This window comes from Myotis daubentonii, chromosome X (genome assembly GCF_963259705.1).
Source record: "Myotis daubentonii chromosome X, mMyoDau2.1, whole genome shotgun sequence".
Classification (NCBI taxonomy): domain Eukaryota; kingdom Metazoa; phylum Chordata; class Mammalia; order Chiroptera; family Vespertilionidae; genus Myotis; species Myotis daubentonii.
The window spans coordinates 109,475,060-109,500,995 of record NC_081861.1 but is presented as its reverse complement, the minus strand read 5'-3'; the positions used below and the strand labels follow the sequence as shown (position 1 = coordinate 109,500,995).

Here is a 25,936-nt window from a genome sequence, read left to right as displayed (position 1 = left end):
TGGGGGGCAGGGCAAAGGCGGCCCTGGGGCCGCCTTTGCCCTGCCCCCCAGCCATGATCAGAGAATCAGGTGCCTTTTCCGCCCTGGCCAGTGATAGCAGGAAGTAGGGGTGGAGCCAGTGATGGGAGCTGGGCACGGTCGAAGCTGGCAGTCCCAGGAGCTAGGGGTCCCTTGCCTTGGCCTAAAGCGAAGCCCACGATCGTGGGGCCGCTGCAGCTGCGGGTCCCCGCTGCCCGGGCCGGATGCCTAGACCAGAGGCGTCAGGCCTGGGCAAGGGGCTGATCCTGCGATTGGAGGGTGATGGGGGTCAACGCCTGAGGGCTCCCAGTATGTGAGAGGGGGCAGGCTGGGCTGAGGGACACTCCCCCCCACACACACCCAGTGCACGAATTTCGTGCACCAGGCCCCTAGTTATTTAATATAACATAAAAGTTAGATGTTTAGGAAGGTAATTTTACCCACCATATACTTACAATATTAAGCACAAATAGTTGACAGTTTGATTTGTCATTTGAAATAAAAAATAATAAAAGTTAATTCCTTAAGTCTAGACCAGCGATGGCAAACCTATGACAAGCGTGTCAGAGGTGACACGCGAACTCATTTTTTGGTTGATTTTTCTTTGTTAAATGGCATTTAAATATATAAAATAAATATCAAAAATATAAATCTTTGTTTTACCATGGTTGAAAATATCAAAAAATTTCTATATGTGACACGGCACCAGAGTTAAGTTAGGGTTTTTCAAAATGCTGGCATGCTGAGCTCAAAAGGTTTGCCATCACTGGTCTAGAGTAGACAATAAGGTGGTGAAGGCCTGGGGTGGGGGTTGGGGTGGGCTAGAAGGGGTCAGTGGGGGAAAAGGGAGGACATATGAAATATTTTCAACAATAAATATGTTTTAAAAATAAAATAAATTCCATCTCAAGCCTTCTAAAGATATATCTAATTATTTTATGCATAGCCAGCAAGTCTAACAGGGGTCCTCAAACTTTTTAAACAGGGGGCCAGTTCACTGTCCCTCAGACCATTGGAGGGCCAGACTATAGTTTAAAAAAAAACACAAAAAACTATGAACAAATTCCTATGCACACTGCACATATCTTATTTTGAAGTAAAAAAACAAAATGGGAACAAATACAATATTTGTATTTGCATGTGGCCCGTGGGCCGTAGTTTGAGGACCCCTGGTAGTAGAACGTATTCAAATTATACTTAGTGAAAACAATTATTAAATGTGGCCTCCCTTAATCACAAGTTAATATGCAGAAACCATTTTATAGGCTCCATTAAAATTTTAAAAGTATGCCAAAAAGATAGTGAATGTACCTTTTGCTTATATCACATAACTGACCTCCCATGAATAAGATATCTGGTGTTTGGTGCATGGAAATGAAAACCTTTAGGACAGTTCAAAAGCTTGTGTTTATCTCATAGTGGGGAAAGATGTTGACACTGTGTAGTAAAACCATCATATAAATTAAACACATAGTGATGAATTGGGAATCTATAATAATAAATGTGTAATATGCTAATTAGACCAGATAGCCGAACGACATTCCAGACGTCATTCCGGACGTCCTTCTTGATGAAGCTGCCACAGCGGAGGCCAACGCAGAGGCAGTTAAGGGCAATAAGGCAGGGAGGCACAGGCAGTTAGGGGTGATCAGGCAGGCAGGCAGAGTGGTTTAGGGGAGATCAGACAGGTGAGCGGTTAAGGGTGATCAGACAGGCAGGTGAACAGTTAGGCATGATCAGACAGGCGAGTGGTTAGGGGAGATCAGGCAGGCAGGCAGAGGCAGTTAGAGGCGATCAGGCAGGCAGGTGAGTGGTTAGCAGTGATCAGGCAGGCAGGCGAGTGGTTAGGGGCATCAAGCTGGCAGGCAGAGTGGTTAGGAGCAATGAGGCAGCCAGGCATAGTGGTTAGGGGTTATCAGGCAGGCAAGCGGTTAGGAGTCAGTGGTCCTGGATTATGAGAGGGTGCAGGTCAGGCTGAGGGACACCCCTCCCCCCATGCATGAATTTCATGCACCAGCCTCTATTATAGAATAAAGCATAATAAAGATACAACCCATTGATGGTAAGTTTGGTTTACACCCTCCAGTTCCAAAGCTGACCTTACATTTCACTCAAATAAGAGGCACAATCAAACTCAGTGCTACTTTAAGACTGGGTCTATATTTGTATGTCACAGATTCAGAAGGGATCAAAATGATTCATGTTTATTCCATCCTGCCTTGGCCCTTATATGTGGTGGTAACCCCAACTAGTAGTAGCCAACAACTAGTGGATTTCCTTCATAAATTACATTGTAGTGAATCAATTGGACAAACACCGACTACCATCCAAATTGACTTTGGTCACATAGACAAAGCCTATAAGTTGAGGGAAGAAAGCAGGAAAGCAAAAATGCGATAAGAGACAGAAGAGCTTTATTGAGTGAGCTAAGCATACATGTTTTCATACCTACTAATATGCCTAGTTAATGCATTAGTTATATTTAGGCAGCTACATTATCAGAAGATCCATGAGCTTTGACACTCCTGATTTTGTAAAGATGACATGAAAAACTACATTAATGAGGGTTTCTAAATTTTGTAAAGCTGCCCCATAAAACAGTGACTCTCAGATTAACCCAAATAGAACTTTTGGTCACATCCAGGATGTTGCTTTCACCAGACAGTGTAAAGTACTGATTACTCAAACCTACAACAAGCAATATATTCATAGTCATCTATCTTTTTGAACATTAGGCAGCCATTTTCTCATGGAAATGCCTTATTTATTAGAGTGAGACTTTTTTTTTCACAATAAATATGAAAATAAATATAATCAGCATACAAGGGGTTAGAAAACTTCATTAAAATCACACTGGAAAAACTCCAGTGGTCAAAATGCTTTAGGTGCTTTTACACTTTAGTGATACTCTATATTGATTTGTTTCATGTATTTTCTTACCACTAAATATTCATATTTAAATGATTTAAGCATTTACTGGAATCCTGCAAATCATAAATAACAACTTGTGCTCTTTTTTCCATATTTAGGCAGTTTCTAAAATTATTGAAATTTAGCATCAAAATTTAAAGGTTGATAAAAATGTTGTCCAGAACAATTAAAATATCAATTGGTTATGATTATTGTACCCGTGGCTTTTACAAATGTTAGTGAGATTTTTAAAAGCACATTATGATACTACTAAAAGGTAAATTGTATTCACATTTATGCATTTTTAGAATATGCCTAGCATATAAATGTACATCATTTTAGTAGTTAAACATACAATGACTTTGCTCAGATTATATATGTAAAATATTAGTTTATATACACACATGCATGATTATTTGTAAATAATCTTCCTCTCTCATAAAGTAAGAAGAATTAAGCTTATTCATTTTACTTAAATGAAGAGTATGAATATAGGAGCTTATCCCTGCCCCACCTCTAGGGGTCATGAATTAAGCAGTCATAGAAAGAAATGTGCCATTTACTGTACCTTGCATAGCAGTACTGTCATTAGGAGTCCCGTTGTTTTCTATTTCAATATCTTCAATCCCAGTATCTGAAAAAAGTGACATTCAGGATTAAGGTACAATTCTTTTTTCTTCTGATTCCTTTTAAAGAGAAACCTATCAGTAAGCCAGTACTTTGGTCCTATACATAACAAAAAAACTTGGATGGCATGTTTGTTTTTGTTTTCTAGATGTATATTTGTTTTTTTGTTAGGAAGGAGAGTTATAAACTGTAGCTGAATTCTACAATTGGGCATATATTTTCAGCTCCATAGTAAATACTTCTTTATGCATTTCATTCTCTAGAGGTAAATCTCAGAAAATTAATTTATCCAAAAAATCTCCTTAGACTATCAGGTAACATGCCTTGACTGTGGAATATCTAAAAGATGGATACAATTGCATAAGTGGAAGTGCTTCATCCTGATAGTATATTTTTCTTTTGTAAAATGTGATAGATGATGAGATTATCTCTATGCTAAGCACTCATGAACACCACAACACAGTTTACAGCTTGTGGTCTTCATTTAGTATAGGCTCTAATGGCAAAGGAATACATGAATTGCTTAAAAATAACCTGAAGAAAAGAAACAAGGAGTTGGGTTTTTATTTTAAATTTTAAATATAAAAAGTAATTATCTAAAATTATTCATATGCATCAAGTAGACCTTAATATGGGCATTTCTGCATATAGACATTTGCTCAGACACATTTTTGTAATGTTATAACAGATGCCAGTGTATCACCCATTGCCATAAGGGATGCACTTGACAAGGAAATTATCTGAATACAAAGTACCCATCATACTTATAAGCAGCTGCTTTTCCTTTACAGTTAGGAAAACTGGAGCTAGAGTGGAGATCACTTATGTTTGGATTTCTAAAACGTTTTTTTAAAAAAAGCCAAACTGCCTCAGAATTACAAGTTTAGGACCTCAAATAATAAGACTGCACAGAACATTTCTTCTATTGCTGGGCAGAAATTATTTTTAAGACTGAGTAAGCAAGGATGCTGGTTCCCGCTGTCTGAGATATCCCATTGTGTGAAATATTAATGTAGTATTATTATTTACTCTCTCTCTTCTTTGTCTCAATGAGGCATGGTTGATATGAGCTAATCATCTAGCACTGTATATCTATTGATTGTGAGCAGAATGGTCTAAGAGAGTCATAGTAAAAAAAGAAATTGAACTTTTGGAAAGGAAAGAAGACAATTAAACAGTTGTAAAACTCCATTATTCATTCTTAGTATAGGACAGTGAAGCACTTCCCTGTTAGTTAATGTATATGTAATATGTCTGTAAGGAGTATGTGTAAATATGTACATAAAATCCTTAAGCTCATCCTTGTTATACACACACTAGAGGCCCAGTGCACGAATTCACGCACGGGTGGGGTCCCTCTGGGTGGCCTGCAGGGATCGGGCCGAAACCCACAGTCCAATGCCACCTGTAGCTCCTACCTGCTGCTTCTGCTCATCCCAGCCCCACTGTGCTTGCCACAGGCTCACACCCAATCAGTCCCAATCGGGAGAGGCTCATGCTGGCACAGTCGTGCTTATAAGCCATGAGCCCTGCATCTGGTGTCCTCCCCATGGGAGTGGCATGCGGGATCGAGCTCAAACCTGCTCTCTGACATTCCCCAAGGGGTCCCAGATTGTGAGAGGGTGCAGGCCAGGCTAAGGTACCTCACTGGTGCACAATCAGTCCAGGGAGGGACCACAGGAGGACTCCAGGGCGTGTCTGGCCCATCTCACTCAGTCCTGATTGACCAGACTCCAGCAGCAAGTTAATTTACTGGTCGGAGCATCTGCCTCCTGATGATCAGTGCATGTCATAGCTACTGGTCAACCAGTTGACTGTCTGCCCCCTGGTGGTCAGTACACGTCATAGCGAGTGGTTGAGCAACCTTAGCATATCATTAGCATATTATGCTGTGATTGGTTGTTCAGTTGTTCTGCCGTTCTATTTGCATATTACTCTTTTATTATATAGGATATTAGTTAAATATAGGAGTGGTCAATGTGCTATGAGAGGAGAACCTGACTATTTTATGAGGTGAAATAATGTTGTTGAGTTTCATAATTAAAAATTGAAATAAACCTGGCTGCCATGGCTCAGTGGTTGAGCATTGACCTATGAACCAGGAGGTTATGGTTTGATTCCCAGTCAGGGAACATCCTGGGTTGCAGGCTTGATCTCCAGTGTAGAGCATGCAGGAGGCAGCCAATTCATTATTTTCTCTCATTATTGATGTTTCTATCTCTCTCTCCCTCTCTCTTCCTCTCTGAAATCAACAAAAATATTTTAAAAACTAGAAACAAAGCACTGGCCAATGTTGCCAAGTAGTTGCCAGGGTTGCAGGTTTGATTCCCACTCAAGGGCCTGTACCTGGGTTGCAGGTTTGATCCTTGGCCCTGGTCAGGGCACTTGCTTGAGGCAACTAATTGATGTGTCTCTCATATCAATGTTTATCTCTCTCTCTCTCTCTCTCTCTCTCTCTCTCTCTCTCTCTCTCTCATCCCCTACCTCTATCTCTTCCACTCTGTCTAAAAGATCAATGGAAAAAATATCGTTGGGTGAGGACTAAAAAAAATGGAAACAGAAAAGTTTGGAATTAAGAAATTTCAGAACAAAAGCACCTCTTCTCAAAGGATCTCCTGGGATTTACTTGGAACATCCTTTTTCAACCAGAACCTCCTTAAACCCTCAACACTGATGCCATCTGCTTTAAAAGTACCAGCATTGTTTAGTTCATTAAAATAGAGTACACTAAACATCATCGTATTTTAACACTAATGGACCTGTAACACTTACATTTTAGGGGCAGGGAAGTTATTGGTACTACTTTTTTTTTCTACTGCAAAAGCCAATAGATTTTCTTGTTATTCCTAAACTATTTATCTCCCAGAATACAGATTATTTTGACAGATTTAATTAATGACCTAAATCACTTGGCCTCACATTGATTTTTAATAATTCATGTACAAAGTCTTTTCCTTCTTTCTTTCTTTCTTTCTTTCTTTCTTTCTTTCTTTCTTTCTTTCTTTCTTTCTTTCTTTCTTTCTTTCTTTCTTTCTTTCTCTTTCCTGTTTTTTAAATGGGGTTTTGCTTTGAGTAACTTGAATGTGTTTAAGTCCAAATCAGACATTACCTTTCAACATCCTCAGGCCACTGTCATTACTAGTGGTTTGTTTAAGGGCTTGTTCCACTTGCTCCCGACGTTTTGATTCAAATTCCAAAGCTTCCTGCAGTTTTCTCTTGGATTTTTTCTCCTTCTTCAGGCGCTTTTGCATGGTAGCTAAAATGTGAAAAGCTAAACAGCTTACAAAGCCTTGATCAGTGAAAGAGAGTTGTCAATTTTGATGGATAATAAACTACTGATAGAGAGAGATATATAAATGTATCAGTCGAAATATGATTAGTTTCCTTTGATTCCAGTTCTCATTAGCTCAGCCAAGTAGTGCTCAATCATAGTACTGATTTGTTTTTGCTTTTGTCTTTCTAATGTGTATGCTCTTTAATACACACACTTTTGTATGGTGGTGGTAGTAGTGCTGGAAACTTGTTTTCTATTCTGACTAAGAACATGCTTTTAATAATAGCATTAAATATTTTAGAAAGCTCTTAAGAAAGACATTCTTATTATTTATCGTGATATTGCTATTCATATTTTAAAATGTAAAACTGATATGTTTTTTAAAATTTAAAGTTTCAAGTATATTTTTCTATCTATCTATCTATCTATCTATCTATCTATCTATGTATCTATCTATCTATCTATCTACCTACCTATCTATCATCTTTCTTTCTATCTATCCATCCATCCATTTTAAAGAGAACAATTTTTGGCAACCTTTAAAAGCACAACAACATTTTTTTGTAAGCAGAAAGAGTAATGAAAGCTAAAAAATAACTCTATCTTAACTTGCAGTGCTTTACATTTTGGAACTCAAGAAGAAAAAATAATTTTATGTGATCCCAAGAAGGAATTTATATGCTGATATGGACTACCCATGATCAACCAATGACCCAAATTTTATGGATAATAAGAGCCTAACAGAATTTGCTGAGCTTGCTTCTGTAAAGGGGACAACTGGCTGCACCCAACCTGAATCTGCAGCTCGCTCCTCCTGTTTGAACTATACTTGAAAACACTGGCAGAGACTGAGAAATATGGCTCTGGAGTAAGGAACACTTTCTCCTCATTGAGTGTCTGATCATGTGGCTCCCACGTATGGGACACAATAGCCACATCCTTCTGACCTCAGTCACACTATACTAATAAGCCCGCAACCTATTGAAGGGTCGCTGAGTTGTGGTCAGACTGGATCCAGTCTACATTCTTTCTTTGGAAGGCTCTGGGGTAGGGCCATGTAACCTCAGGGTAAGGTGGAGTAGCTGACAAATGGAGGTGAACCTCAGGGAGACTCAGACAATTTATATACTTGCTCCCAGCACTAAGCTGGTGGAAGCCAACACTTTTACACAAATTGACCCCTCCCCCACACACCCAGTCCCAGGAGATGCAGCCATAGTGAATAACATGGTAGCTCCAGACAGGTAGCTCAAGGCTGATTACATAAAATATTTGACATTAATCTGTACCTGACCCCCACCAAGTAAACCCAAAACCAATACAACCTGTGTGGACTTCAGAACACACCAGAGCTGCACCCAACTAGCCACATAAGCAGCACACCAAAGAGGGATTCCAGCTGGCACAAGACCTTGCTGGGAACAACTGTGCTTTGGGATGCAATCACTTTATAGATTCTCCTATATGATGATCTAAATTTATCCTCATAGTCAACCAGCCTGAAGGGTTAACTCCACCCACAAAAGGCCAACAACACTGAAGTCGTGATTACTACAGGAGGGTACCCATAACCCACAAAAAAACATTCCCGGAGCATTAGGCTCAGGTGATCTGGAAGATTGTGCCACTGAGCCCAACAAGATACCTTCATCATAAACCCATTATAAGAAGTTTAGGAGTCATGGCAGATATACTTAATATACAGACAGAATGGAGAGACAAAAAATATGTCCCAAAGAAATAACAAGAAAATTCTCCTGAAAAAAAAAAAGAAAGAAATGAAAGCAACAAAAATACCAGACACAGAGTTTAAAATAATGCTTATAAGAATGCTCAAGGACCATAGGGGCAGAATAGATAATCTCAGTGAGGAATTAAACATAGAGATATTAAGCATTAAAAAGGACATAGGAACTATAAAAAAGAACCAGTCAGAAATGAATAATACAATATCTGAAATGAATATATTAGAATTAATCAACATCAGGTTAGATGAAGCAGAGGATAAAATCAGCAATTTAGAGGACAAGATAACAATAAGCAGATACACAGAGCATCAAAAAAAAGATAATTAAAAAAAAATGAGGGAAGTCTAAGAAACTTTTGGGACAACAAGCATAACAGCAACTGCATCATAAGAGTACCAGGAGGAGAAGAGAGTGAGCAAAGGATAGGGAACCTGTTTGAAAAATAATGGCTGAAAACTTCCCTCACCTGGTGAAGGAAGAAATCACACAAGTTCAGGAAGCACAGGGAGTCCCAATGAAGAGATCAACCAAAGGACTTGTATACATGCATATAAGCATAAACAATGGATACAGACACTAGGGGGGTGAGGGCATGTGCTAGGGGATGGGAGAGCCCTGGGGGAGGTCAATGGGGAAAAAGGGGGACATATGTACTATTATTTGTAATACTTTAAACAATAAAAATGATGAACCTAAAGAGGCCCGCACTAAGACACATCATAAATCAAATGGCAAAGATTAAAGACAAAGAGAGAATCTTAAAAGCAACAATAGAAAAGCAGTTAGTTATCTTCAAGAGAGCTCCCAAAAGACTGCCAGTTGATTTCTCAACAGAAGCTTTACAGGCCAGAAGGGATTGGCATGAAATATCCAAAGTGATGAAAAGCTAGGAGTTACAACTAAGACTACTCTACCTAGCAAGGTTCTCATTTAAAATTGAAGGAAAAATAAAGAGCTTCCCAGACAAAAACAAAAACAAAAAACAAACGAACAAACAAAAAACTAAAGGAGTTCATTATCACCAAACCAGTATTGCAAGAAATATTAATGATCCTGCTTTAAGAAGAAGAAAAATAATATATACAGAGAAGAATATAGGTATAAAAAATAAATAAGTACCTATAAATCAAAAAATTGAATGTAAATGGTTGAAATGTTCTGATCAAAAGACACAGGTTAGTGAAATGGATAAGAAAACATGACCCATTTATATGCTTTCTACAAGAGACCCATATCAGAGCAAATGATACACAAAGACTGAATGTGAAGTGATGGGAAAAAAACTTTCATGCACATGGAAACAAACAAACAAACAAAAAACCACCTGCAATAATAATACTTATATCTGACAATACAGACTTCCAAACAAAGGCCATAACAAGAGACAAGGAAAGTCACTACATAATACTAAAGGAATGTATACTACAAGAGGATGTAACCCTTGTAAATATATGTGCACCTTAAGTGTATAAAGAAAATTTTCTTGTACAATAAGGAAGTGATTGACAGAAATGCAGTCATAATACAAGATTCAACACCCCAATGACATCATTGAATAAGCCTTCCAGACAAAAAGTCAACAAGGTAACAGCTACCTTAAACAAAACACTGGATCAGATGGATTTATTTGATATTTACAGGACAATTCATCCCAAAGCAATAGGATATACAATCTTCTCAAGTGCACATGGGATATTCTCAAAGATAGAGCACATGTTAGGACATAATAAGTCAATAAATTCAAGATGATTGAAATGATATGATATGAAAATAGTAGTCAATTACAATAAAAGAACTAAAAATCATTCAAACACATGGAGACTAAATAACATGTTTTTAAACAGCGGGTGTGTTAAGAAAGAGATCAAAGAAGAAATAAAAAGTTACCCAGAAATATCCCAACTGGCATGGCTCAGTGGTTGAGCATTGACCTATGACCCAGAAGGTTGAGGTTCAATTCCCAGTCAGGGCACATGCCCAGATCGTGGGCTTGATCCACATTGGGGGGCGTGCAGGAGGCAGCCAATCAATGATTCTCTCTCATCATTGATGTTTCTCTCTCTCTCTACCTCTCTCTTCCTCTCTGAAATCAATAAATATATTTTAAAAAATATCCAAATGGCCCTTGGCAGAAAAAGGGTTCTTCACCCCTGGTCTAGAATCTTAAAATAACTCAGGAACTCTCATGTCCTTTCGTAGCTTACTGAATCTTCAAGATACAGGTTCACATGTGAGCATCAGGAAGTTTTCCTCAACTATCTACCCACTCACCACCACCAAGGTATACTAACTAGCCTCTCTCTACATAACCATATGTACTGTACTTCATTGCTCTTGCCACTTTTTCTTGAAATTAACTGGTTGGTTGTGCTAGCCCTCTAAAATGTAAATCTCTCAAGGACAGGAACTGAGTTTTATTTAACTTATAACCCCAGAATCTAGATTTGTTAGATTATCTACATACAGGTAGGTGTATTTTATAAAATTGTAGAGAAAACTAGGAATATTCATGGTTCCAAATCTGCAACTGGAATGAAATGCATATCTAATTCATTGTTTTTATTATGAAAAAATAGACTAAACATCTTACCTTGTAGATTACAAACAGTATTTGATTCCTAGCTTGCATTTGTTTTCAGCATTTCTAAGCTATCCCTAAAAATATTTATATTACTATTGAAAATATCACCAACACAGTATTCTCTCCATAATTGATCTTGTTAAACTTACTTCTGCTTTGAAGCTCAACTGCGAGTTGTCTTTCAATGTTTTCTCTAATTTCTCTTTCTCTATAGAGCTCCATTCGCAGTTCCTTTTTTTCTTGTTGAATCTGCTTCTCCTGGATGCGAGCATTATCCAAAGCCACTTTCAGTAGACCCTGTCAAAGTACAGCAAATGGAATGCGGTTCATCTTATATGTTTTAGTTCTCAAATATGACATAATATATGTAGGTGCTAATGTCTTGTATTACATTTATTTTGTTTATAGAAATATTGTTGACCTGAATGTTGGTCAACAGAGTTTCCACAGAAGACAGACTATCAGCAAAAATGAATGGTCCAGGGAATCCAGGAGGCAATGCCTGCCCAGGAGTGAGTTGGATCTTGTCCAATGTTGACTTCATCATTGGGATTTGAACTGGTACCTCTTCTGCAAAATACAAAATTAACATCAGAAGATTCACAAATTAACAACTCAAAATGTTCAGTTTTATTCACTTTTAATAGCATCTATAAAGATTTTGAATCTAAAACTAAATAAAAACTCCTAATTGGAAGTTGTGCATATATAATCCCCAGCTCCCTCTGATTTCTCAAAATAAGTGTTTCAGAAAAGAATCATTGCAAATAAAACATTTACTGCTAAAGAGTAATGATATTTGGAGAAACACATTTAAGATATGTTTATTAATACCTATAAATTAATCAGATAATTTCCTGGTAGTCTTGAAACTGCTTTTTAATTGTTTCTCTTCAAATCTATCTTTTATCTATCTATCTATCTATCTATCTATCTATCTATCTATCTATCTATCTATCTTTCATCCACCTATCTATCTACCATCTATCAACCTATATCATCATCTATCTCTATTCATTTTAACAACTTTATTGAGCAATATTTCATATACAATAAAATTCACCTATTTTAAATATATGCTTCAATGACTTTTTAGTAAATTTACAGAGTTGTGAAACCATCACCACAAATATATTTTAGAACATCTCAATCAACCCAAAATGCCCTTCATGCTCATTTATAGTTCATCTCTCTTCCCACACCTGGCTCCTAGCAACCACTAATCTACTTTAAGGGTTGCCTTATCTGGATATTTTCCATAAATAGAATCATATAATGCATGGTCTTTTGTGAATGGCTTCTTCCACTTAGCATGTTTTGTGTGTGTGTGTGTGTGTGTGTGTGTGTGTGTGTGTGTGTTTAACAGTGAAAAAAGTGAAGGGATTGAGAAGTGCGGATTGGTAGTTACAAAAGAGTCAAAGGGATGTGAAGTACAGCATAATGTTTAGAGGTTCATCCATGTTGTAGCCTGAGTCATTGGTTTCTTCTTTATTGTTGAAAATGATTCAATTGCATGGATATATTGCTTTTAGTTTAATCATTCACTAGTTGATGGACATTTGGCTAGATTCCAGTGTTACCTTTTGTTTCCAATAATATTTCTCATGAAAAAAAATAATTTGTCTTGTAAAAAGAGATGTTGTATCATTTTCCCCTTTTAATTTTATTTTCTTCTCCCATATTCTCTTTATTTTAATAAGATTTTTCTCTAAATCTCAGATAAAGAGATAAAAATAAGATGTTTCAAAATGATTTTGGATAGATATATCAAATTATAAAATGAATCTCCTCTTAATTTGAGAAGCCAACTGTTTGTCTATCCACTTGAATTCTGGTTGAAAATATTTTATGTGAGATGTACGAACCAGATAGCAAAGTTTCCTCTGCAATTAGGAATTGGGATTTTTTTACATATGTAAAAGGAAACTGATTCAAAGAGGCATTCTTGCAATGTAACCAAACAAACCCTGGTATTCTTAAATAGCCTCAACAACATTGTATGATGGTGTGAATCATAGCAGCTCAAACAAAATTACTCACTACAGTCTCTTTATTTCAGTAACTGGACATAAGCAAAGTTTGGAAAATATGCTTGTCTCTAGTCAAAAGAATTTTCAGTAACTCCATATGTTATGAGGCTAATACAAGAAAAAACACACACCAAAAACTAGGCTTGTATCCAGACTAACCAATTTTCACAGGGTTTGAAAACACAAACCTAGCTATTGGTTCTGGTTCCTGTAGGGAATATAGATTTGTCATACAGTTAGACTTCATGTTTCAATTGTAAGCATTCTATATATGTAATGTGCAGAGTCTTGAACCCCATTTATTTCACAGTCAACATGGTTTTTATGGGAATTCTTGTGTGGGAAGCTGTGGCATAGAATTGTGGGACCCTTATGTGAGATGGGATAGCATTATCTCTGAATAAAATGCTTTTAATATAGATCACCTTTACAACTTTCAATGTTTTAAAATCTATAAGGATAAAAATGCTCAGCAACTATATTTAGAGAATCAAAATTATTTTCACTAAAGCTTCATGTTATTTATATCCAAAATGTTATAAAGAGTATTTGTTTATCTGTCTTAATTCTATTAAATACATAAATAAACCTATTAATTTTCTTTTAACACAGGAAGCAACAATGAACATATCTTTTGGAATTCTTTTATAGTAAATCTTAAAAATAAAATTCTGATGTATTATATAATTGTATACCTAAAACCGATGTAAGTTTATTAACCAATGTCATACCAATAAATTCATTTTTAAAAGCTGATGTTTAAATATACAAATAATAATAAATTTTAATCATAAACATGTGATGAAAGTGTTTTCTATAACTCTCTTATAATATTAACTCTAACATTTGTTTTAATATATTTTAATCCATCAGCTGCCTCCTGCACATCTCCTACTGGGGATGTGCCCGCAACCCAGGTACATGCCCTTGACCGGAATTGAACCCGGGACCTTTCAGTCCGTAGGCCAACGCTCTATCCACTGAGCTAAACCAGTTTCGGCAACTCTAACATTTTATAGAACATTTCTCTTTCCTTTCCTCTCTGTCCTTACTTCTCCTTCCCCCTTTCTTTTCTTTCCTCTTTTCTCTATCTTTTTCTCTCTCCCTCCCTCTCTGTCTTCATTTCTATCTTTCTTTTTCTTCCTTCTTTTCTTCCTTTCTCCCTTCCTTTCTCCCTTCTTTCCTTTCTGTCCATGGCAGTTTTGTAAGAGGTGAAGAAATTCAGAGGAAATGAGCACATTATCACAAATTTTGTGATCTATTTCAACTACAAGATTTGAACACTTGAAATACCTCAAAAGACAACAACAAAAACACCCTAAATCTTAAAATATGTCGTAGGCAACAGATCTAATGTTTTTAAAGTACATTTCTCAATAACTAACCAGGAGATATTATGCTTTATTTGTACTGTTTGAATTCTGTATTATCTAGTATTTTGTCTTTTGCACATGAGTGCATTAAATGGATAGAGTGACTTCATATGCTCTACCAAAATTAATAATAATAGAAGAGGTTCTATACATTTTTATGGATGTTTATAAATCTTAAAGTAAAATTTTATGTAGCCTAGAAGGTCTATTTTTAAAAATGAACTGTTACAAACTTAGAACATTCACTTCCTGCTAATTTGGAGATTTTAATATTTCCCCTGAATAAATATTTTGTATTAGTGGCAGAATTCTTAAAATTAATGGATTTATTGTTATGTATTGCTCTACACACACATTCAACTCAGTGGTAACAATCTGAGAAGTATTTTACAAATAAGATGCCTGAAAAAGAAGCAATACATTCAGTATGCATAAAACAAAATTATAACCACATTAAAATTGCCCAAAGTTTTCAATTTGGAGATGAAGGAAATGCCACTAAATTGGTTAAAAGGAAAATTACTATTGTCTATGAAGACAGGTTGTATGGTCTATGGTTTGTGTTGCTGTACAGGAGATTGAAGTTTCAAATAGTATTACTCTTCTTTAAAGAGATAGACATGGTTGAATTAGGTGTTACTGGCTGCAGTGAGGATCAAATGCAAAAAGAATCATATTTCATCAGACCTAGTCAACACCAGGAAAATAAATAGAAATATAAGAGGTATGCAGGCAATGATTCATTTTGATAATCTGGCCCAAGAGAGACACATAGAGACAGGCACACAGATCTAAGCTTCTACCAAAAGACAAATAGGACACGGAGGGTGGGAATTGCGATGACAGTGTAGCAGAGGTCACATTGATTTTCAGCAGCAGTTTTCACACAGATGAGATAACCCTGGACTCTATTTGGCCCATTGTTCATATCCTACCTGTCCCACAAGCAATAAATTTCCTAGTCCTAGAAAAGGGCTGTAAAGAAGAAGGATTCTACTAATGACTTCTTATGATTAAGTTTCTGTGCTAACCAAACATGTTTTCTCAGACCAAGGTCACACTGCATGTTAAGGTCCATAATAGCCCCAAACTAGTACAAGTGTATTATGTTTCAGTGTATATGAGTGGGAACTGTCAAGCTATTCATCTTTTTTTTTAAATCACATGCTACAAAATGAATGATAAATGCATTAGAAATCTGTTTTAATCTTGTAATAGGTCTTCACATCTGAATGACGCCTACATTTTGCTCAGAGTTTGTGGGAATTTATTACATAGGCTTAAAAATACTAATTGGCAATGGAATTGAATATGGGGAAGTACTAGAAACACAGCTTGTCAGTTAAATAAGAGCATCCCTTTATAATCCATGGAGAAAGGGCTTTGAGTGTTTTTATTTTATTTTATCATAAAGGCTGGTGTTTGAAATGTATATTTTAGAACATTTATCAACACATATGATGTAATAATATGAACTAAACACTAAAGATAGGATAACTGCTATCTAACTGAGGAGATGAACAACTTCTTCATTTATTGAAGCAAAGTGGAGACTGCTTTTATTAAATTTCTTAAACCTACTATGCTTTGTAAAAGCATTTGGGAACCCATTTAGAAAACAAGCTCTTAATTTTAACTTCTTGCTTAGAGCCCAGATGACTATATATAAAGGTTGACAAGAACTTTGTAGAAAAAATGAGATAAACATATGGTAAATGCTCAGAATGGAATAGTCCTTCTAAAAATTAAAGTCAAGGCTGCTAGAGACTTCCCATATGACTCCAGTGCTTACTTTCACATTTTTCTTGGGTTAATTCTTTCCTTTGGGCTTTGGTGATGGTGACATAGAAACTGAACCCAGCTGACTCACTCAGTAGTGGAAGAATACAGCCACCTACCTGGTCATTAGTTTTTATTCTTTAACAAACAAATTATACTTTATTATTTGATTTGAGAGTTTTGCCCTAAATACAGCTGGCTCAAGGGACTCTCCTTTGTTGGTGTCATTGAGATTACATTCAGCACAAGCAAGACTCCTGTTTTCCTCTTCCAAACTGAGGAGCAATAACAAAAACAAAATAACCAAGTGCTGTGTAATAACCTGACCTGCATGAATATAAGGAAGTGTCCATGGTCTGAGTGGAACAATGACTCGTGTTGCCATCATCAAATGTGGAAAAGAAACATTTTATTCAAAAATTCTTACATATCTTTAGGGAGACAGAACAATAAATGATGCTGATAAATGAAAATAGAAAGCTAATAACAAAGGAATGAACAGTCACCAGCCTGAGAATATGAGATAGAACACTTCAAAAACCAATTATGGCCCTGTTTTACTCTAGATCAGTGGTTCTCAACCTTGGCTGCACATTAGAATCACCTGGGAATCTTTTTAAAATCCTGATTTCTGGGCCTCATCCTCCGGAAATTCTGTTTCTTTGTTACTAATGTCATGGCCCCACCCCATAACAAAGAAACAGAATTTCCAGAGGATGGGGCCCAGAAATCAGGAATTTAAAAAGATTCCCAGGTGATTCTAATGTGCAGCCAAGGTTGAGAACCACTGCTCTAGATCCTTATATTAGCACTTTGACAAAACAAGTTCTTATAAATTATGAATTAGAATAAATCTTCTTTAGATAAAATGTCATGCTGATAACAAATATTATATCCATGAGAATCTGGAAGGTGTATGATACCCAGTCCCTGTCATTGAGGATATGACACATTATTTTGGAAAAAAGTCAACAAGTTACAGAAGTGGAAAATTAAGTGTGAAATCATGTGGCATAGATTGTTAAGTGTCTTTAAGAGTTAAAAGAAGGAGAGATCACTGTGGTCTGCAGTAAGCATTCAAGCTAGCTAACCTGAAAAGTATTCACACTGTCATTAGAAGAAAATTCCATGAAACTTCCACAGGATATCAGGTGTGCCATAAAGAAAATATTCCTTGTTCAAACTGGTGTTAAAAAAAATGGGTTAAACACATTTAAACCGTTTTTTCTTAAAGCAAAGTTTGGTGGATTAATTATAGGGTGCTCAGTGAAGATTGAATTTTAGATAAAAAGCAAATGATTTTTTAACATAAGTATGTTCAAAATATTCCACCGGATAACCTTATACTAAAAAATGATTATTTGTTTATCTGAAATTGAAATTTCACTGGGTATACTGTTTTCTATTCTTTTTTTTTTTAATTTGCTAAATCTATTCAAGCAGAAAATCTCAGGGTCTTTAAAATGTTAAGGCTAAATATTAACACAAGCTACATATTAATTTTGGCAGCTGAGAGCATACTGATGAAGAGCAAAAAATGATAGAGCCTGACTGTTTAGGTTTGAAACCCTGCTCTATGATTTGCAAGCCCCTAGGTAAATTAACCTTTCTGTGCTTCAATTTTCATATTTGTAAAGTGAGGATAATAATCTCTCTCTCTCTCTCTCTCTCTCTCTCTCTCTCTCTCTCTCTCTATATATATATATATATATATATATATATATATATATATATATATATATATAAAGAACCAGGGTCCTTAACAACAGAGGGCTCACCAAACACTGGAAGTCAGTGCTGGGTTGCCATGGCGACCCAGCACTGACTGCTGAGGGGCTGTGGATCAGGCTTGGAGAGAGGCCTGCAGAGAGAGAGGCAGGGTCTGATGCGAAGCCTCTGTGGCAGCTGTTGATCAGCTGTTGCCTCTCTCTTTCTTTCTTGGCTTCCAGCAGCCGGGACTCTGCAGGGGCTGCTAATCAGCCCTGCCTCTTTGATCAGGCCCAGAGATAAGCCAGGAGATGCTGAATGGCATAGAAACCAACCAATCAGTACCTAATCTGGGTGAAGTGCCAGGAGCCAATGGCTGCCTAGGAGGTAGAGCTTTTGATGCTGACTGGCATTGAAACTGACCAATCAGAGCCTAATCTGGGTGAACTGTGAAGGCAGAACCTAAGGTGGAGGCTGAGGAGGGGTTTTAAGGGCAACAGCTGTTTGGTGTGAGGTGTAAGAAAGCGGTTCAATTTTTTAATGACCAGTTTGGCAGTATAGTGCTTATGGCTGGCTATCAGTCCAGATATAGGGATTATGTGTTTTTGTCTGCCAAGAGCATTTTCTCCTGCTGAAAAAGGCCTCCCCCCATTTAAGCAATCCTATTCTATATAATATATCTATACAAATGAAAGGGTAATATGCTAATTAGACCGGGTCGACTGGCCATCTTCTGGATGTCCGACTTCCTTCTGGACAAAGCCATCTTGGTGGGGGCCGAGGCAGAGGCCTTTAGGGGCGATCAGGCCGGCAGGGGAGGGCAGTTGAGGGTGAGATCATGCCAGCAGGGGAGGGCAGTTAGGGGTGACCAGGCTGGCAGGGAGGGGAGTTGGGGGCAATCGGGCTGGCAGGGGAGCAGTTAGGCATCAATCAAGCCAGCAGGGGAGTAGTTAGAGGGTGATCAGGCTGGCAGGCAGAAGCGGTTAGGGGCAATCTGGCAGGCAGGTGAGTGGTTGGGAACCAGCAGTCCCGGATTGTGAGAAGGATGTCTGATTGTCAGTTTAGGCCCGATCTCGCATGCGGTGGGACATCCCCCAAGGGGTCCAGGATTGGGGAGGATGCAGGCTGGGCTGAGAGACATGCCCCCAGTGCACAAATTTCATGCACCAGTCCTCTTGTATACTATACATGAGAGCAGGAACCTTTGTCTGTTTTTTATTTTACTACTGCTGTCTCCTTGTTATCAAGAATACTAACTATCTTGGCACCAAAACAATTATAATAACTTTAAATAGGTAGATTGTTATTCTTAAGGCTTGAGGTAAGATTTCTGATCATCAGATTGATCCCATTATTTCACTGTATTAAAAAAGAAAAGATTGTACATGAATATAAAATTTTAAAAGTTTTTACAATTATGTGGTGAGGTGAAGGAAGAAAGAGGGGATGGAGGTAGAGAGTTTCTGGTTAACTCTTAGCTTTTTCAATAATATCAATGACTACTATTGTCTACAGATATTATGACATACTGAAATTTTAAAATTTTAAAATAGTTGATACCATTGTCATAGCACGCCTACTGTGTATTTATTGAACTTGTCTACATATCATAGTGCTATCAGGGAAATGTGTGGATTGTCTTTTTCTGTTTCTATTGGGAGTGGGCTCCTTACAGTATCTTTGGAAAAAGAATTATCTGAGACTTGAATGGGAGCATGAGTGACTTTTACCTGTGTGGAATTACATCCTTCAGTTTCTCGAATTTCTAATATAAACAGCCAAATAATACCAAAGGCATGTAAAAGTCTCTTCTCCAGAACACCAGCCTGCCTACCTCTGAAAAAGGTAGTAGAGAAGAGAGCATTATATGAGTGGAGAGTAATAATGTTACTGTCTTCAGAAATTGGGAAACAAGAGGCACAGAAGTAAAAGTGGGAAAGATGCTGATCATTAAAGAGATGTGTCTAGGAAAGATGGGAGGGGAGGGCACACATTTACATCAATTACCTGACCCTTCCAGGTGATAATGTTTTGTTACCCTGACTTATCTGTAAAATGCCCTCAGGGTGCCAATATAACCCTGCTTTTAAACTTCTTAGGGGTTTAGTCATTTTGCTGACTGGAGAGGCTGTAAAGCAGATTATTCATTTTGCTTCCCTGCCAGGAAATGTGCAATCCATTTCATCAACTAGGGGAGAAACCTTTCTTCTTAATCTGGCTCAAATCAGGAAGAAAAAATTACTGCTCTAACTGGGAAATTCAGGTGCTAACTTTAAAATAACTGCTTCTTTGCTTAATTAACATATCTTAATAGAGAGGATCAATGTAAGGTACAAAGGAACAAGTTATTAATCCATCACCTTAACAGCAATGGTTCTTAATTTTGTCATGCATCAAATGTGATATAAGTCTTTCATAAAAAACTAGAGGCCTGGTGCACAACATTCGTGCACTGCGGGGGGGGGGGGACGGTCCCCTCAGCCCAGCCTGCACCCTCTCACAGTCCAGGACATCCCCTGAGGGGTCCTTAGCGCTGCTTCAGAGGAGGGAGAGGCTGCTGCCACCACTGCTGTACTTGCCAGCCTTGAGCCCGGCTTCTGGCTGAGCAGTGCTCCCCTGTGGGAGCGCACTGACCACCAGGGGGCAGTCTCCTGGTGGTCAGTGCACGTCATAGTGACTGGTCGTTCCACCATTCAGTCAATTTGCATATTAGAGTTTTATTATATAGGATGTTCTCAACTTCCAAAGTTTGTGTGATTCAATAGGACTCGGGTAGGACTTGGCAACTGGAATTTTTAAGTGCCAAATTGATGATTGATGTTCTGCTGTGAGGACCACAGTTTGAGAAACCACTGAGCTATTGCATAAATGTCAAATTTTGCTCCATTTAAAGACGATTAATATTCATTCCTATAACAATATCTTTTTAACTAGTTGTTTTAACAAATTCAAAACAAATTAAAATTATATCTACTTTTAAGTATATATCTTCACCACTTTAATGAATTGCATAACAGTAAAGAGACACATCAACTAACATGTTCTACATACCTAGAGATTCTGAAAATCAACTTACATTGCATAAGGAAAAAATGTGTAATGGAACCTATTTGTAACACAGAATTAGAAAACAAAATATTAAAACACATGAGTTTATACAGGCAGTGATTTTCTATAATACAGTGGTTCTCAACCTTTCTAATGCTGCGGCCCTTTAATACAGTTCCTCATGTTGTGGTGACCCCCAACCATAAAATTATTTTTGTTGTTACTTCATAACTGTAATTTTGCTACTGTTATGAATCGTAATGTAAATATCTGATATGCAGGATGTATTTTCATTGTTACAAATTGAACATAATTAAAGCATAGTGATTAATCACAAAAACAATATGTAATTATATATGTGTTTTCCGATGGTCTTAGGCGACCCCTGTGAAAGGGTCATTTGACCCCAAAGGGGTCGTGACCCACAGGTTGAGAACAGCTGCTCCAATAGATTAGACAAATACAGTTTGTCTACACGACAAAGGGAAACAATTTCAAAAAGTCTGTCAATTATAAAGTTCTCACAAATGTATCATTCAGTTCAACTTCAATAATCATTCAAGAGAGGAGAAAATGGCAGAGGTATAAACGGACATGTCCTGTGTGTCCTGTGTCTTGTCCTGGAGCAGATAAGGGTGAGCAGCTGAAACGGGTAACATACAGCCCGAATCGGCAGAGGATTTTCAGCTGAGAGACTGTCTGCAGCTGGGAAAGACAGAGAACCCCCAGAAAAAAAGGACTGTTGGAGACTGCGGCTGAAACCTCTCCAGGTTCGCCAGCTCAGCAGTGGAGACTGTGCCATCTTGGGTGGCTGTTGCCGGTGTCCAGAGATCAGCTTCTAACCTGGAAACAACGGATCTCAAGCAGCGTGACTGAGTGAACTCAGACGAGCACTGCTTCTTCTCACGGAAAGGTTAGACTTCCCCTAAAGGTGCGGTTTGCAATTCGGGTTGGAGAGAGGACTGAGCTCCCGCGCACGCGGGGCGAAATCTGTGCCCCACAGAGTCCGCAGCCCTTGGGAGCAGCGTGTCCCGCAAGTGGGGAAGGGGCCCCACAGGGCTGCTGGCAGAAGGGAATGCTGGAAATAGGCCCATAGCTGGACTGGATGTAAAAAAGCAGCCTTGGACTTTGTCAGTGTCCCAGCTGCTTGGTGCCAGGGGCGAGTGGGCGCGCGGAGACTGCGCAGACCTGGAAGGTGGAGGCTTGCGAATTCACACAGAGTATCAGGCTCTTGTTACAGTTCCCCTTAGATCCGTGCATTTGATAATTAAACCCGGCGCATGGGATTCCCCAGTTGGGGTCATTCGCAGAGCCTGTGGGGGAGGGTTCTTTTTGGGGAGCCTGGAAAACAGAGCGGGCAGTGACGATTGAAGAACCAGCTCTGGGCAGTGGACTTTCCCAAATCAGTTTCAAGTACCATAGAGAAAAAAAACCCTACTGATAGAGAGGACTTATAACCTCGGAGGTCAATCCAGACACACTGACACCCAGAGGCAGATCCACGAACTGTCTCTTCTGTGATCACAAATAAAGGCAGTCTGGTAAACAAATACAACCTGCCTTAAAATCAGGACAGTGTATCGCAGGGAAATTCAACACTCTCCTGAATGCCTGGCAGGACTAAGGCATGCCAAAAAGGAGAGTAGAAGATCTGAAGCACCTTCACTACTGCATATTTTTATATTTTTTTAAAATTCTTTTTTCACCATTTCATTAAGAACCTATTTTATTATTTTTTTTTCATCACTTGATTTTACCTTTTTAATTACTACATTTTTTAAACCAGTATTATTGCTATCATTTTACCATTTTTTTCAAGTGTCATTTTATTTTTTATTTTTATTTTATTTTGGGATTAGTGTTCTACACTCTATTTTCATGGTTCCTTTAGCATCATTTCTCTCTATCTCACATTTACCCTTAAGCAAAAACTCTCTTCCTCACTTTTCCCCTTTTGTTGTCCTGTTTCTCTTACCCTATTACTGCTTTAGATTTTCCCTAATCTTTCTTTTTACCCACTGTCTAAATTTCACCATACTTATATATCCAATTTCCAATCCCTTGCTCTAAATCCATATACACCTCTCTCTTATCGTTCTTCACTATCCAATTTTTTTTCCTCTCTCTCTCTGTCGTTTTGCTAGTGTTTGCTTGATTTTGAGTATATTGGGGTTTTTTATGCTTGTTTGGGAGATTTTTTTGTTTTTCATTTCCATTTTTCTGTTTTGCTTATTTTTTCTTTCTCTGGTTATTTTTGTGCTTCTGTTTTCCCTTGCCTTGCTTGATATTAGTGGTTGTTTGTAGTTTGCATTAATCTCCAGAGATCTGCTGCTGGAATTCATTGAGATTAGTTGCGGCTCTCTTAGAGTTTTCTCCCCATACAAATAGCCTCTTCCCCACCTCTATTTCATTCTCTTACTTTTTTTGTCTCTTTGTTTTTTTCTTCTCTCCCTTTTCCCAATCTCATTTCAGCACTCTTTTTTGTTTTTTCTTTTTCTCTTTAATCTTTTTCTCTTTTTTCTTCTTTATCCCCTAATTCTCTTCGCTCGGGTGGTCACCTTTATTTGGGGTTATTAATATCGTGAATACATTTTGTTCAGTGCCTTGTATGTTGCGCCTTGATGTGTTGTATTTTGTGCCTTTAAACCAACGCAGCAGAGAGAGAACTACATAACCAAACACCTGGAGAAGAGAGATCATGGTGAAACAAAGAACCAACCCACATATGAAAGAAAAACAGGCATCATTAGAAAAGGAAGTAAACGAAATGGAGGCAAGCAACCTGTCAGAGAAAGAATTCAGAGAAATGGCCATAAGGTGGATGAAAAGAATGGAAGACAAATTCAACAATATATGTAGGAACCAAGAGGAAATGAAGAAGAACCAAGAGGAAATGAAGAGAAACCAAGAAGAAATGAAAAATGACATCACTGCTATAAAGAACTCAATAGAAAGCATCAACAGTAGACTAGAAGAAGCAGAGGACCACATCAGCGAGCTAGAAGACAAGGTAGGAAAAAATACCCAAACAGAACAGCTTCTAGAAAAAAAAAATTAAAAAGCAGGAGGAGAGCTTAAGAGAACTCTGGGACAAGCTAAATGAAACTACATCCAAATAATAGGGGTGCCAGAAGGAGAGGAAACTGAGCAAGGAATAGAAAACCCATTTGAAAAAATAGTAACAGAAAATTTCCCTGATATAGGGAAGAAAAAACTCACACAAATCCAAGAAACTCACAGAGTCCCAAACAAAATGAACCTGAAAAGACCAATGCCAAGACACATAATAATTAAATTGGCAAACACCAACGACAAAGCAAGAATCTTAAAAGCAGCCAGAGAGAGACAGAAAGTAACCTACAAAGGATCCCCCATCAGACTAGCGACTGATTTCTCAACAGAATCACATCAGGCAAGAAGGGAATGGAATGAAATATACAAAGTCATGCAAAGGAAGGGTCAGAATCCAAGAATACTGTACCCAGCGAGGCTATCAATCAAAATTGAGGGTCAAATCAGGAGCTTCACAGACAAAAACGGTCTACGGGAGTTTATTACAACCAAGCCAGCAATGCAAGAAATGCTAAAGGGTCTGCTGTAAATAGAAAAAAATAGGAAACAAAGGATCGCAGTGGTAAAGAACAAAAATGGTGACTAACAAATTTCTATCAATAATAACTTTAAATGTAAATGGATTAAATTCCCCAGTCAAAAGGCATAGGGTAAATGAGTGGATAAGAAAACATGACCCATATATCTGCTATCTACAGGAAACCCACCTCAGAAAAAAAGACACACACAGACTGATGGTGAAGGGATGGAAAAAGGTATTTCAGGCCAATGGAAGTGAAAAAAAAGCTGGGGTAGCAATACTTATATCTGACAAATTAGATCTCAAAGTGAAGGACATAAAAAGAGATAAAGAAGGCCACTTCATAATACTAAAGGGAGCAGTCCAACAAGAAGAAATAACTCTGGTAAATATATATGCACCCAATATAGGAACACCCAAATATGTAAGAAATCTTCTGGAGGAGATCAAGGGAGAGATTGACAGCAATACAATCATAGTAGGGGACCTTAACACCCCATTATCACCACTGGACAAATCCTCTAAACAGAAACTCAGCAAAGAAACATCAATCCTAAATGACTCACTAGATCAGATGGAATTAATTGACATCTTCAGAACATTTCGCCCCAAAGCCACAGAATATACATTCTCCTCAAGTGCACATTTGTCATCTTCAAAGATAGAGCATATATTGGGTCACAGACAAAGTCTCTTCAAATTCAAGAAAATTGAAATCATATCAAGCATCTTCTCAGACCACAAAGGCATAAAACTGGAAATCAACTACAACAAAAACAATCCAGAAAAATCAAACACATGGAGACTAAATAGCATGCTATTAAACAACGACTGGGTTACCAGTGTGATCAAAGAAGAAATAAAAGATATCATGACAACAAATGACAATGAAAACACAACAATCCAAAACCTATGGGACACAGCAAAAGCAGTCTTGAGAGGGAAGTTCATAGCTCTACAAGCCTACTGCAAGAAACAAGAAACAATGAGAATAAATGACCTACCTCTACAACTCGAAGAGTTGGAAAGAGAGCAACAAAAAAAGCCCACTGTAAGCAGAAGGAAGGAAATAACAAAGATCAGAGCGGAGATAAACGACATAAAGACCAAAAAAACAATACAAAAGATCAACAAAACCAAGAGCTGTTTTTTTGAAAGGATAAACAAGATTGATACACCTTTAGCCAGGCTCACCAAGAAACAAAGAGAGAGGACCCAAATAAACAAAATCAGAAATGAAAGAGGAGAA

The 25,936-nt window shown here is 37.8% G+C and overlaps 1 protein-coding gene across 1 annotated transcript in view; it reads right to left on the bottom strand.

Moving 5' to 3' along the window:
• Positions 1–3,458: 3,458 nt before the first annotated feature.
• Positions 3,459–25,936, bottom strand: part of DACH2 (dachshund family transcription factor 2) — a 745,051-nt gene continuing 722,573 nt past the window's right edge. The window contains exons 9-12 of the mRNA XM_059678534.1: positions 11,550–11,728; positions 11,308–11,455; positions 6,665–6,811; positions 3,459–3,562 (exon numbers count right to left, since the gene is read on the bottom strand). Coding sequence (XP_059534517.1) covers positions 3,459–3,562; positions 6,665–6,811; positions 11,308–11,455; positions 11,550–11,728 — 578 coding nt within the window. The remainder of the gene's footprint in view (positions 3,563–6,664; positions 6,812–11,307; positions 11,456–11,549; positions 11,729–25,936) is intronic.